This window comes from Ornithorhynchus anatinus, chromosome X2, assembly GCF_004115215.2.
Source record: "Ornithorhynchus anatinus isolate Pmale09 chromosome X2, mOrnAna1.pri.v4, whole genome shotgun sequence".
Classification (NCBI taxonomy): domain Eukaryota; kingdom Metazoa; phylum Chordata; class Mammalia; order Monotremata; family Ornithorhynchidae; genus Ornithorhynchus; species Ornithorhynchus anatinus.
This window is the reverse complement of record NC_041750.1, coordinates 16,823,718-16,837,467: the sequence shown is the minus strand read 5'-3', so window position 1 is coordinate 16,837,467 and position 13,750 is coordinate 16,823,718. Positions and strand designations below refer to the sequence as shown.

At 55.2% G+C, this 13,750-nt stretch overlaps 1 protein-coding gene and 2 non-coding genes across 7 annotated transcripts; 1 reads left to right on the top strand and 2 right to left on the bottom strand.

Moving 5' to 3' along the window:
- Positions 1-484: 484 nt before the first annotated feature.
- On the top strand, positions 485-11,115 carry GLYCTK (glycerate kinase). Of its 5 annotated transcripts, none has more exons than XM_029052864.2 (5): positions 485-860; positions 7,336-7,742; positions 8,154-8,305; positions 9,579-9,754; positions 9,969-11,115. In XM_029052864.2, the coding sequence occupies exons 2-5, from the start codon at positions 7,375-7,377 to the stop codon at positions 10,839-10,841; spliced, it is 1,569 nt and encodes a 522-aa protein (XP_028908697.1). In that variant the 5' UTR covers positions 485-860; positions 7,336-7,374; the 3' UTR covers positions 10,842-11,115. The 5 variants fall into 5 exon arrangements, with proteins under 5 accessions (XP_028908697.1, XP_028908700.1, XP_028908696.1 ...); XM_029052867.2 differs by lacking the exon at positions 485-860 and adding an exon at positions 6,478-6,572; XM_029052863.2 differs by lacking the exon at positions 485-860 and adding an exon at positions 6,528-6,633.
- A 1,019-nt stretch (positions 11,116-12,134) lies between these two features.
- MIR1359 (microRNA mir-1359) lies at positions 12,135-12,280 on the bottom strand. The gene has a single exon (NR_034737.1). It is a non-coding gene; the product is annotated as a microRNA mir-1359 (primary transcript).
- A 255-nt stretch (positions 12,281-12,535) lies between these two features.
- On the bottom strand, positions 12,536-12,595 carry MIR135B-2 (microRNA mir-135b-2). The gene has a single exon (NR_127394.1). It is a non-coding gene; the product is annotated as a microRNA mir-135b-2 (primary transcript).
- Positions 12,596-13,750: the final 1,155 nt, after the last annotated feature.

The window sequence follows — 13,750 nt, the reverse complement described above, 5'->3', positions numbered from 1 at the left end:
AATCAGATCGGACGGTCCCGACTGTCCCCGTCTAAAGGACAGGGAGGAGAGGCACTGAACCCCCATTTTAACAGATGAGGAAGGAGGCTCTGACAAGTGACGTGACTCGTCCAAGATCACACCGCGCTTAGAACAGTGCTAGGCACATAGGCAGCGTTTAAGAAATACCATCACCCTCCTCCCCCCCGCCGCCGGACTGCGAGCCCGTTATCGGGTAGGGATTGTATCTTTGTGGCTTAATTGTACTCTCTCAAGTGCTCAGTACAGTGGTGTGCGCACGGTAAACGCTCAATAACGACGATCGAACGAACGACAGGCCTCGCAGTTTTCCTCAGGGTGAGGTATGGCCGCCCCTCGCACAATACGTCGACCAGTTTAGGGGGGTCGGGGGGCGGGTTCCTTTGTGGAACGTTCATCTTATGTCTGGAGGAGGAGGAAAATGTCCGCCACGACCGCCCCACTATTTCCCGTTCCGGGCCCAGCCCCACCTCGCTTTTAGCGGAGGGGATCGAAAGAGAGAGAGAGAACGTCCGTTCCCACACGGGGTCGCCGCTGTAGCACGGATGGGAGGCGAAGAAGAGCCGCCTTTTCGGCGGGGAGAGGATGGGGGAGGACGAGGGGAGGTTCGTTCCGGTCCAGCCGCCGCAAAATGGAGGCTCAGGGTCGGCGGCGGCGGAGCGGAAAGGAAGAGACGGGAAGGGAGCTTGGAAAACAAAAAATGTCCTCATCACTTCCTGTGACTGGTTACCCCCCACCCCCCGGGTTGGAACGAGTCGGAAAATGTTTTTATGGCGCCACCGCTCCCCTCCCCGCCCCACCGCCATTTTCGCAGCCTTGGATCGCAAAGGAGACCACGCGAGGTAGCCCCGGTTTCCGTTCTTATTACTCAGTCATGTTTATTGATACTGGGTGCAGAGCACTGTAGTGAGCGCTTGGAAACGGTCCGGCGGTCTACCCTAGGGCTCTTAATAATAATATCTGTTAAGCGCTTGGCTTCTCTGTTGCCTAAGTTACCTCATCTGTAAAATGGGGAGTATGACTGTGAGCCCTATGTGGGGCGCGATTTGCTCGTGTCTACCCCAGGGCTTAGTACGGTGCTTGGCAAGTAGTAAGCGCTTAACAAATACTATTATTATTGTGATTATGTGCCAAGCACCGTTCGAAGCGCTGTGGTAGTTACAGGCTAATCAGGTTGGACACAGCCCCCGGCCCCCGGGGGGCTCGGAGTCTTAATCCCCATTTTGCAGACGATGTAACCGATAATAATAAATTAAGGTATTTGTTAAATGCTTACTCTGTGCCAAGCACTGTTCAAAGAGCTGGGCTAGTTACAGGCTAATCAAGTTGGACACAGTCCCCGGCCCATGCGAGTTCACAGTCTTAATCCCCATTTTGCAGACGATGTAACTAATAATAATAAAAAAATTATGGTATTTGTTAAGCACCTACTATGTGCCGGACACTGTTCTAAGCACCGGGGTGGATATAGGCAGATCAGTTTGGACACAATCCCTGCCCCACGTGTGGCTCACGGTGTCAATCCCTATTTTAGAGATGTGGTGATTGAAGCCCAGAGAAGTGAATAATAACAATGTTAGTATTTGTTAAGCGCTTACTATGTACTGAGCACTGTTCTAAGTGCTGGGGTTTTCCATGTACACTCACTCCCTTGGTGAACACATTCGCTCCCACGGCTTTGATTACCATCTCTATGCAGATGACACGCAGATCTACATCTCTGCCCCTGTCCTCTCCCCCTCCCTTCAGGCTCACATCTCCTCCTGCCTCCAGGATGTCTCCACCTGGATGTCGGCCCGCCACCTAAAACTCAACATGAGCGAGACTGAGCTCCTCATCTTCCCTCCCAAACCCGGTCCTCTCCCAGACTTCCCTATCACCGTGAAAGGCACGACCGTCCTTCCCGTCTCTCGGGCCCGCGACCTCGGTGTCATCTTTGACTCGTCTCTCTCGTTCACCCCACACATCCTATCCGTTACCGAGACCTGCCGGTTTCACCTTTACAATATTGCCAAGATCTGCCCTTTCCTCTCCACTCAAACGGCTACCTTACTGCTACGGACTCTTGTTATATCCCGGCTAGACTACTGCGTCAGCCTTCTCTCTGATCTCCCTTCCTCCTCTCTCGCCCCACTCCAGTCTATTCTTCACTCCGCTGCCCGGCTCATCTTCCTGCAGAAACGCTCTGGGCATGTCACTCCCCTTCTTAAACAACTCCAGTGGTTGCCTATCAACCTCCGCTCCAAACAACTCCTCACTCTAGGCTTCAAGAATCTCCATCACCTTGCCCCTTCCTACCTCTCCTCCCTTCTCTCTTTCTACTGCCCACCCCGCACGCTCTGCTCCTCTGCCGCCCACCTCCTCACTGTCCCTCGGTCTCGCCTATCCCGCCGTTGACCCCTGGGCCACGTCTTCCCGCGGTCCCGGACTGCCCTCCCTCCTCACCTCCACCAGGCTAATTCTCTTCCCCTCTTCAAAACCCTACTTAAAACTCACCTCCTCCAAGAGGCCTTCCCAGACTGAGCTCCCCTTCTCCCTCTACTCCCTCTACCGCCCCCCCCCCCGCCACCTCTCTGCAGCTTAACCCTCTTTTCCTCCCATCTCCCTCTGCTCCTCCCCCTCTCCCTTCCCATCCCCTCAGCACCGTACTCGTCTGCTCGACTGTATATATTTACATTACCCTATTTATTTTGTTAATGAAATGTACATCGCCTCAATTCTATTTAGTTGCCATTGTTTTTTACGAGATGTTCTTCCCCTCGACTCTATTTATTGCCATCGTTCTCGTCTGTCCGTCTCCCCCGATTAGACTGTAAGCCCGTCAAACGGCAGGGACTGTCTCTATCTGTTGCTGACTTGTTCATTCCAAGCGCTTAGTACAGTGCTCTGCACATAGTAAGCGCTCAATAAATACTATTGAATGAATGAATGAATACAGGGTAATCAGGTTGTCCCACGTGAGGCTCACAGTCCCCATTTTACAGATGAGGTAACTGAGGCACAGAGAAGTTAAGTGACTTGCCCACAGTCACACAGCTGACAAGTGCCAGATCTGGGATTCAAACCCATGACCCCTGACTCCCAAGCCCGGGCTCTTTCCATTGAGCCACGAAGTGAAGTGAAGTGACTTGTCCAAGGTCACACAGCAGACAAGTGGTAGAGCCGAGATTAGAACCTAATCCTTCTGACTCCCGAGAGTGATTGAGGTCTCTTTTCCTTTTCTGCTCCTCATATCTTTTTCCTGGAAAAACTGAATTTTTCTTGCGCCCCCCCCCCACCCTTATTTATCAAATGGGGCCGACCATCCTTGCCTCTTCCCCAACTCGCCGGACTGTTGGGAGGCAGAGGGGGCCCCCGAACTGGAAGTGGATTTCTTGGGAGAATGGCTTGCTAGATCTAATGGGGAATTTGTTACACTACTGTCATGTGGACACTGAATCAATCAATTGTATTTATTGAGTCCCTACTGTGTGCAGAGCACTGCACTGAGTGCTGGGAAGAGTATATCATAACAGAGTTGGTAGACACGTTCCCTCCCCACAGTGAGCTTACAGACCAGAAGGGGAGGCAGGCATTAATATAAATAAATTACAGACATATACAGAAGTGCTGTGGGGCTGAGGGAGGGGTGAATAAAGGCTGCAGATCCAAGCGCAAGGGTGACACTGAAGGGAGTGGGAGAAGAGGAAATGAGGGCTCAGTCAGGGAAGGCCTCTTGGAAGAGATGTGCTTTTAATAAGACTGAAGGTGGGGAGACTGATCATCTGTCAGATAGAGAGAGGGAAGGTGTTCTAGGCCGGAGGCAGGACGTGGGTGAGAGGTCCATGGGAGATAGATGAGAGTGACTGGGTTGGCATTATAATCAATTGATCGATGCTATTTATCGAGTGCTTACTGTATGCAGAGCACTGGACTAAGTGCTTGAGAGCACAATACAGCAGAGTTGGTAGGCACATTCCCTGCCCACAAGGAGCTAAATTGGAGGGAGAACAGGTATTTAATCTCCATTTTCCAAATGAGGAAACTGAGGTCCAGGGAACCCAAGCGACTTGCTCAGTGTCTGGGAATTAGACCCCAGGTCCTCTGATTCCTGGCCTGTGCTTGCTAAGCCACCCTGCTTTCTCCCCACTTGAGCCTTGTGGTCTGTGGAGATGTGCTGGGTTTCTTGGGAGGAAGAGGCCCAATTCAGGGATTAGGGAGAGGAATTTACCTCCTGGGGTCCCCAGGCTAATTGTTCCAACATTCCCACTGAACGGACCCCTCTGGCTGGCTGTTAATGCAACCTCTTTCATCTCTACGAAATCCCAGTCTCCTGGAGTACAGGCAGAAGCAGCATGTTTTAGTGGAAAGAGCACAGACCTGGGAGTCAGAGGACCTGGGTTCTAATCCCAGCTCCTACTCTGGGCAAGTCAATAATAATGGTATTTGTTAAGCGCTTACTATGTGTCAAGCCCTGTTCTAAGCACTGGAGTAGATACAAGCTAATCAGGTTGGACTCAGTCCCTGTCCCACATAGGGCTCACAATCTTAATTCCTATTTTACAGATGAGGTAAATGAGGCCCAGAGAAGATAAGTGACTTGCCCAAGGTCACACAGCAGATAAGTGGCGGAACCAGGATTAGAACCCAGGTCCTTCTGGCTCCCACTTGGCCATGCTGTGCATCAGTTTCCTCATCTGTAAAAGGGGGATTCAAAACCTATTCTCCCCTTTAGACTGTGACCTCTTGTAGGACAGGGACTGAATCCGATCTGATTCTGTGTGACTTTGGGCAAGTCACTTAATTTCTCTTTGCCTCAGTTACCTCATCTGTAAAATGGGGATTAAGATTGTGAGCCTCACGTGGGACAACCTGATTACCTTGTATCTACCCCAGTGCTTAGAACAGTGCTTGGCACATGGTAAGTGTTTAACAAAAACCAACATTATTATTGTTATTAACTTGTATCTATCCCGGTGCTTAGTACAATGCTTGGCACTGAGTAAGTGCTTAACTAATACAATCAATGTTATTACAGTCAATCAATCAGTCGTATTTATTGAGCTCATACTAGGGGCAGAGCCCAGTGCTAAATGCATGGGAGAGTACAATACAACTGAATCATCAGATACGTTCCCTGCCTATAATGAGCTTGCAGTCTAGACAGGGAGACAGACGCATTACATTGGACTTGTTCATTCCAAGCGCTTAGTACAGTGCTCTGCACATAGTAAGCGCTCAATAAATACTATTGAATGAATGAATGAATTACAGGCCAGTTAATTACTCTGGACATCAGGAGGCAGGGCTGGGGCCAAACTGGAGTCACATGGGCCGAGCCAGGGGGAAAGAGGAAATGTGATGAATTGGGAGAAGGTACAGGAAGGAGTCAAGGCCATCGATCTCTGAGTGGTTCCTTCTTCCCCAAGCAGTCTTTCCCCTGTTCTGGTGTGGCTGCACTTCCTCCTGGGTGTCCTGAGCTTCCTTTCCCTCATTCTACTACAGGGGTTGGGAGGGTGTTACCATCAGGAGGAGTCTCCAGTATCTTCCTGCCCAGGGCCCTCTACCCACATCAGTGGCAGAACAGGGTAGACCCTTAAATCCCCCACCCCACCCATGGGGTGCCTGCTGCTTTCAGCTAGGTGGTGGCAGAAAGAGAAAGTCTTTGTCTTTCCAGTGAGGGAGTTCTGATTAGATGAGTAATAGCTGAGGCTGAAAGTGGAGCCAAAAAACTTTTCCAGACTGTTTTCATTTCAGCGGAGATTTATTTTTGATGGGGGGAAAGAGGGGTGGGGACAAGGCTGGGGAATAAAGCAGGGATGGAGAGGAGCTGGTGCAGAGGCCTATTGGTTTGGAATTAAAAAATATGGTACTGGGCCAGATGGTAATTGACATGGAAGAGACTACAGTGAAGTGGGTGGCTGTTTTCCTTCCCCCCGCCACCTCTCTCTCCTCAATCCCCCTTCCCTATTCATTGGGGTCCTCTAGAGTCTGGCTTGATTCTGGTCAAGCCCCAGAGTCCACTGTGGTCCTTCAGATAGTGCTCAGTACAATACCATTCCCTGTTCCAAAAGGAGAGCATTTAGTCCAGTGCTCTGCACACAGTAAATGCTCGTTAATGACCATTGATTGATTGACCCAAGTGGTTCTGGACCAAATGGGATCCCCAGACCCTCTGCTGGATCTTTATGCTCCTAGAACTGACCCGACCTCTCCAAGAGCCTCAGGTCAGGGCTGAGTCTCTCAGGCCCACTCTTCAGGATCCCACACCTATCTGAAACCCCCTTCCCATGGGGCCCCCACTTGTGTAGCTATTGAGTGTTGAGTGATTAATGATTTAAAGCAGAGGGGGAGGGCTAAAGGGCAAAGGGACAGTTGAACTGAGCAGACAGCTGGTAGAAAGGGCTGGCTAGGGGTTGCTTCCACTGGGAGAGGGGTCAGGGAGGCTTGGAAGGGAGAGGAGGTGTTTGGTGAATTATTAACATCCCGCTGCAGTGGGTGACCTTGCTGAAGGGCTTGGGTAAAGGGACCTCTGGACTCACAGAGCTGTTGTTGAGCCCAGAAGAACAGAGCGAGTAAGAAGGGGAGCTGACAATGGAGACTCTCTGCTGAGAAAGAGGGTGGGGTCAGTCCCAGGTGGGCCAAGGGCCTCTGTGGAAGAGGGAGCCCAGGGAGGGGAGGAATGCAGAGGGGCTGAGAGAAGGGGTCAGGCAGAGAAGGCATCTGTTTGTGAAAGTGAAAGAGTGGAAATTTGCAAGGACTTGGGGGACAGATGATGGGAGTGTAGATAAGTAGTCCTGAAGAGGAGGAAGCTTCTTCGGGACCCCAAGTAAATGGCCTCTGATCCCGGAGCAATAACTAGTGGTCTAAAGAAACAGATTGTCTTAAGCCAAGGGAGAGGCGGGCCGGAAGCCACAGGGGTTTCCCAGGAAAGCTGGGGGGCGGGGGAGCTAGGCTGGAAGTCAGGAACAGGCTGAAAAAAGGGCAGAAACGACAGGAGACACTTATTCTCCCAGGATGACGGGCTAGCTGCTTGGCCGGTTGGGGCTGATGAGTTTTGTGAAAGCGAGCTTCTGGGTGCCAGGGCACAATCTCGAGCCGGCTGGAGAAGACCCCAGAGTGGTGACGGGGTTGTGGGGGGAGTCATCTTGTAGAATTGGGGGTGAGGTGATGGGGTGGCACCGGGTAAAGAGTGCGGATACCTAGCCTCTTCTGCTCCTTTGAGTCCCCCCCGGTCGGTGGCGGGGGCACCTTACAAGGGATCCCAGGACAGACGGGAGCTGCCTTGCTCGACCTTCTGCCCTCCTGGTGGGTTAACAGTTCCTCGGTCTCTTGCAGGTGTCATGGGTGGCGGACAGTGCTGAGAGCTCCTAAGGCATGACGACTGCTCTGCGGATCCTGCCTGGCCTTTCGTGTTCTTGCCCCCGCCTGCCCTGGGCTATCCACGCCCCCCGCCTGGCCAGCGGCATGGCACTCCAGAAGGAGGGCCGGCAGCTGTTTGAAGAGGCGGTGCGCGTGGTGCTGCCGGGTCCCATGCTGCACCGGGCCTTGATCCTGGAGCCCGGCGGCCTGCGGGTACGGGACCGTAGCTTCCAGCTCCACCACAACCTCTATCTGGTCGGCTTCGGCAAAGCCGTGCTGGGTATGGCGGCCACAGTCGAGAGCCTCCTGGGCGAGCATTTGGTGCAGGGCGTGATCAGCGTGCCCCGGGGCATCCGTTCGGCCATGGAGTGTGCCGGCATACAGTACGGAGCAGGGGTATGGGGTGGGGAGAGAGAGGGTGGGGGGTCACCCTGTCACCCATAGGGACATCTCCAGGTCCCTGCTGGTCATCTCATGGAATCCAAGGGTCCCCAGCATGGGGGTGGATTCCCTTCCCAGGGCCCCAACCCTTGTCTCTACCCTTGCTGATTGCCCCCTCCCTCTTCCCACGCTGTTGGTCCAAGACGTAGTTGGCCGGGCGGTGGGGGGGTGGGGGCGGGGGTGGTGGTGTACCGGTGGAGGTCCTCATTGCCCCCTGAAGTGAGGGGGGGCGAGGGGAGGGGAGCTCATTAGTCATCATCTCTCAACCTCTGCCTGACCTGGGAGTGTTTGGGGGAGAGAGGAGGGTGGAAAAGCAGGAACACCCAGTCTCTCCTCCCCTCCATTCCCCACAGGGAGATGCTGTTAAAGCCGCATAGCCGCATCCAGGTGTTCGAGGGAGCAGAGAACAACCTGCCAGACCGTGATGCTCAGCGGGCTGCCCTGGCTATCCGGGACTTGGCCGAGGGGCTCTCAGCCAATGACCTGCTGCTCGTGCTCATCTCAGGTGAGCCCAGGCCCTACCCCAGGAGAGGCTGCTCCACTGGATCTAGGAGCCAACCAGCATTCACTCCTCCCTCTTGTCCTGCAGCTCCCTTGCCTTCTCCAGGATCCCTGGCTCTCACCTTTCTGGGGGTCTCCACTCCCACCCCCCCTTTGCCTTGCTGCTCTTTCTTTCCTGTGATCATCCCTTGGAGGATGGGCACTGAAGTGGGGAACAGTGGAGATTTCTTTGCCCTGAGATCTTCCTCTCCCCCCCCGACCCCGGGGTATGAGTTGGGGGAGGCATGGAATGACCTTTGGAGGGTGCTGTGATCAAGCCCCAATAATGAGACTTCGTATTGCCCTCCTGATCAAACGAAGTGCCAGTCCTAGTATCCCCACATGGAGGGACCCCAAACCGACGTGTCACCATGTTCCTTTCGCTCCCCATCCAGGCCCTGGGCTTGGGCCCACCCATCTGAATCCTCTGGTCTGGGCAAAGCTGCCTTCTCCTCTCTTTTCCTGGACCCAGCCACTTCCCCTGCTGAGTCTCACGGGTGCAGATTTTGATCAGTCCTGTGTACCTGGCTGGGAGGGGCACCTCTCTTATAGGTCTCAAGCCCGGGCAGAGTGGTTCTGGCTAGCCCCACCACCCTGAACGCAGTGTCTCCTGGGTGGTTCTCTACCTAGTCTCCCACCACACGCTGTCTTGTTGCCTTCTTCTCCCACCCCTGCTCTTTCCTTGACCACCCAGAAAGCTCCAGGGGATCCATGCCCAAGAACACTGCATAGGCTCAGGTGAGTCATTTGCTCCTGAGCCCATGGGCTCCGGGCCAGATATCAACCCACTGATATTTGGATGGGGCTTGGCTGCCCATCTAGCACCCCTGCAGCTCCCCTATTTTCTTGCATTAAATTCCCTCCCCTGCCCATCGAGGCCTGGGGTTGACTTAGGGTGGTATAGGATAGAAGTGAGATGGAACCTGGCAGAGCTCCACCTCCTGACCCCATTGCTGCCAAGTCCCCTCTGCCTCCCTGCCCGTTTCTCATCTGACACTGGTGAGGTGGTGTAGGACCTGAACCAGTTTCAGGGAAAGCGGATTGCCCCTCCCATCCCCTTCCCGGCTAAATTCCCTGCCCAGACTTCTCTCCCAGATTCTCCTCAAAGACTCCCTGACCCCCTGTGCCTTTTCTCCTGTCAGCCCCCTCCCTAATTTCCTCCAGAGTCTCCAACCCCCTTCCCACCTCTTCCCAATACTTCTGCCTCCCTCTCTGACTCTCCCACTGTCCCATTGTAGGGGGGGGCTCAGCTCTGCTGCCTGCCCCCATCCCACCCATCACTTTGGAGGAGAAGCAGATGCTTACCAAACTGCTGGCAGCTCGGGGTGCCACGATCCAGGAGCTCAATACCATCCGCAAGGCCCTGTCCCAGCTCAAGGGTGGGGGGCTGGCCCGGGCCGCCTACCCCGCACAGGTTGGTGATCCCCTGCTCTCTGAGCACCGTAGGCAAGAGGACCTCAGCCCAGCATCCTGGCTTCGAGAGCCTCTGCCTCTCTCCCCGCTCCTCTTCCCCCCATTCATGATTCCGAACCCTCGTTCCCCCACCCACCCGACCTTGGACCAGCTCTTCAACCTCTCTGGGCCCCTGAACTGATCTTCCCCCTCGGCCTCCCATGGTCCCTTCCCAGGTGGTGAGCCTGATCCTGTCAGATGTGGTGGGAGATCCCGTGGACATCATTGCCAGCGGCCCAACAGTGGCGAGTTCCCACAGCGTGCAGGACTGCCTGCACATCCTCACCCAGCACGGTCTGCGGGCAGCCCTACCTCGCTCTGTTAAGACTGTGCTATCCAGAGCGGACTCGGACCCCCGAGGCCCCCCGAACTGCGGCCACGCCTTCAATGTAGTCATTGGCTCCAATACGCTGGCCCTGGCCGAGGCCCAGCGACGGGCCGAGGGGATGGGGTACCGGGCTCTGGTCCTCAGCTCGGCCGTGCAGGGGGAGGTGGGCCGCCTGGCTCGCTTCTATGGGCTACTGACCCGGGCAGCCTCGGCCCGACTTTCTCTCCTAGGGGAGGGTGGATCGGCCCGGGGAGAGGCAGAGGAGCTGCTGAGGGGCCTAGAGGAGGAGCTGAAACTTCCGGACCTGCAGCTGGAGGAAGTCCTGAAGGCTGTGGGCGAGGCTAGTGGCCCCGTCTGCCTGTTGGCTGGCGGGGAGCCCACGGTTCGACTACAGGGCTCTGGCAAGGGGGGCCGCAACCAGGAGCTGGCCCTGCGGGTGGGCATGGAGCTGAGCGGGGTGGAGCTAGGCCGCTGCGAGGTGCTTTTCCTTAGCGGAGGCACCGATGGGCAGGATGGGCCCACAGAGGCAGCAGGGGCCTGGGCCACCGCTGGACTTGTGGGCCAGGCTGCCGCAGAGGGGTTGGATGCGGCCGCTTTCCTGGCCCGCAATGACTCCCACACTTTCTTCCGCCGCTTCCAGGGTGGGTCCCACCTGCTCCTGACTGGCCTCACTGGGACCAACGTCATGGATGTCCACTTGCTGTTACTTTGCCCCCGCTGACTGAGCCCAGGTCACGGGATGGTTCCTGGGCTTCTCTCATTCGCATCCCAGACCAGAGCTCCTCCCCGGGGCAAACTGGCAAAGATCCAACCATCCAACCGAAGCCCCTGGGTGGATCTGGAGTGAGGAGAAGCCTCTGGACTCCCTTCCCTGGGCTGGGGAGGGGGACCGGGTCTCAACAGAATGGGGCTTTGTCCCAGCTTCGGAGCTTTCTGCCCGAGGGCCAGCCAAATGCAGTAGCCTTTACAGACTGCCCGTGGAAGTGGGGCTGGGGGGGTGGGGGCTGGTGGGGAGGGGTGGGAGGAGAGGAGGCAGGCACACCTCTGGGTTGGAAGCACTTAAAAGAGGATCTGTTATGGAGAGGACCACAGAATGACCACCTCCAGTCTCTTGTCTACAGCTGTTTTCAGCTGGAAGTTGCCCGCTTCTCCTAGGGGTACCTCCCTCGCTCGGGGCAGAAGTGTCTAGTCCCAGCTGAGAAGGGGAAGCAGGGATAATAGGGAATCAAGGAAAAATGCCAGAGGAAAGAGGTTATGTTTGGGGGGAAAAAAAAAATCTGTGAAAATGAAAAGCACAAAATCATTGGTTGTTTTGGTTTTCTTCTCTCTCCCTTCCCAATCTCAAACCACCCACCCTTTTCTTTCACACTGAGCAGCAGTCGGAGCCCACCAGAGATGTGTCATTATAATCTCTGTGGGGTGGGGTGGGGAAGGGGAGGGCTCCAGTGCCCCCTACATTTGGTCCTCTTAATCCAGAGCCATTGGGCCTGTGCTCCTTTTTTGGATCCAGTCCCCATGTCCTAACAGGAGCTTGGGGATGAAGGGCAGGGGCCCATCGCACAGCAGGTGAGCTGCTAGAAGGTGGCTAGAGGCAGACCAGGGATTAGGTGTTCCCTCAGCAGAGAGGGAAGGGGAAAGGCAGGGACACCAGTTTCCCACCACTTGCCACCTTTTTTTTTTTTTCCTGGCCAAAGCTTCTGGCTTCAGCAGTGGAGGAGAGGGGAGGAGAGCCTGGCAACTGTCCAAAGCAGCGGAGACATGATTCTATCATCTCTCCCTGGAGAGCTGCCAGGAACACTCACCTGTCAGTTATCTTCCTGCCCATGGCACCCCGGAGTTATTCCAAACTCTTCAAGCCTGTGGGGTGGAGGGTGGTAAGGGAAGAGGCGAGCCTATCTGAAAAGGGATGGAGATGGTCTGTCCCCCCCTGCCCGCCCCCAGCCACGCTTGGCAAACTGCAAGGATGGCAGGGAGGGGGAGGAAGGGCTGCAGAATCAAACTGCTTTTTGTATCCGGCTTCTTGGATTTCAGCAGGGAGAGAGTGTTGTATATTCAGTCCGGCCCCACATTCCCAAGCACCACCCCTTGGCTTCAGGCATTCTGCAGCTGGAACTGGGCCCGAGCTTGTGGAGCCCCCCAATCTTGGACTCCCCTCTAGCCCGTTCCCAGCTCCAGATGCAGGAGCTTCCTCTCTGCTGCTCCCTCCAGTCTTTTCCGATCTGCCAAGAGATGCCGGGATGAAGGTGTTTCCTGGGACGGAGGCTACCTCTTCTGAATCTCCTCCATGCTGAACCATGCCACAGCCTGGTTCCCAGAGGACAATGTTCTTCCTCCACCTTTAGCACCCCCCACACCACATTGCTTGCATCACTTTATTACACCCGGTCTGCTCTCCGCTGCCTCCCCCCTCCGTGTTGCACGGCTCCAATCCCTATATGAGTGAGCAGCAGGATCACATAGGAATAAAAAGCCATAGAGCACAGCGGGGCCATGTGGCTGCCTCCTGGGAGGGACTGTGTGTGGGGGGGAAGTGCTGGCCAGGATTGTTTCCTCCTCTGTCGCCCAGCCCTGCCCAGGACTCGTTTCAGTGGCCAGCCACTCCTTGCTGACCATCGGGTCCCAGTGTTGCAGAGGGTTCAGGTGGTTCTGTCAGACTCCTGGCTCTTTCCCCCAAGCAAATCACCCCCCTCCCACTCTCCCCACCCCCACATTTCCCCCTCCCCATATTAACACAGGTAATCATTCAGCATGAGCAGTCTCTGGTCTCTTACTGGGGGAACCTCTGTCCCCATTTCCCCCCACCCCCCAAATTTGTACTTGCTCCCTGGGCAGGAGCCCTTCAGCCTCCCTAACTGCAAAGGCTGAGATGCTCCAGTTCTGCAGATAGTTACAGTTTCAGGAACACAATCTCTAACAGGCCAGTAAGGAGACAGGACAGTGATTTCCTTTATTGGGAGGTGCAGGCTAGAGCACTGGTGTTGGGGAGGGAGGGGGAAAAGACTGGGTGGAGGAAAGGGAAAACTAGGGAATGAGGGAAAAGGAGAGGGATATGGGAATTTGGGAGTCAGACTATTTGAACTGCATTACCAGAGCCTGGGGGTTCTGCTTCCTGGTTCAGCTCTGGGCCATGGTCTCCTCTGCTTCTTGGCCCCCATCTCCCAGCTCTCCTCTACCTGGCAACGACCCAGCCTAACCTGGGGAAGGCTTGAGTTGGGTAGCCCATCTGACACTGCCCCAGGAGGAAGGAGTGCCCTCCCTTTTCTGGGCCTCCATTTCCCACTGAAGCATGTCATGCCCCCTTTTTTCTTGAGGTCCAGGAGACTGCCCGAGATGTGCTCCATGAAGTGTTCTGAGCTCCAACTGCTGATCCTGGGCAGTTTCCCGTGTCTTCTGCTTGAGTGGCAAGGGCACGGGATTGGCATCCCGAGACCTGAGTTCTAAATCCGGCTTGCCCCGGCCTGCTGCATGACCTTGGGCAAGTCATTTCCCCTCTCTGGCCCCAGTTTCCTCATCTGTAAAATGGGGATAATGATACCTACCTCTTCCTACCTGGCGGGGATGTTGTGAGGATAAAATGAGAGACAAGTGACGTTGAAATGAAAATGCCGTAGTCAATCAATCAATAGTATG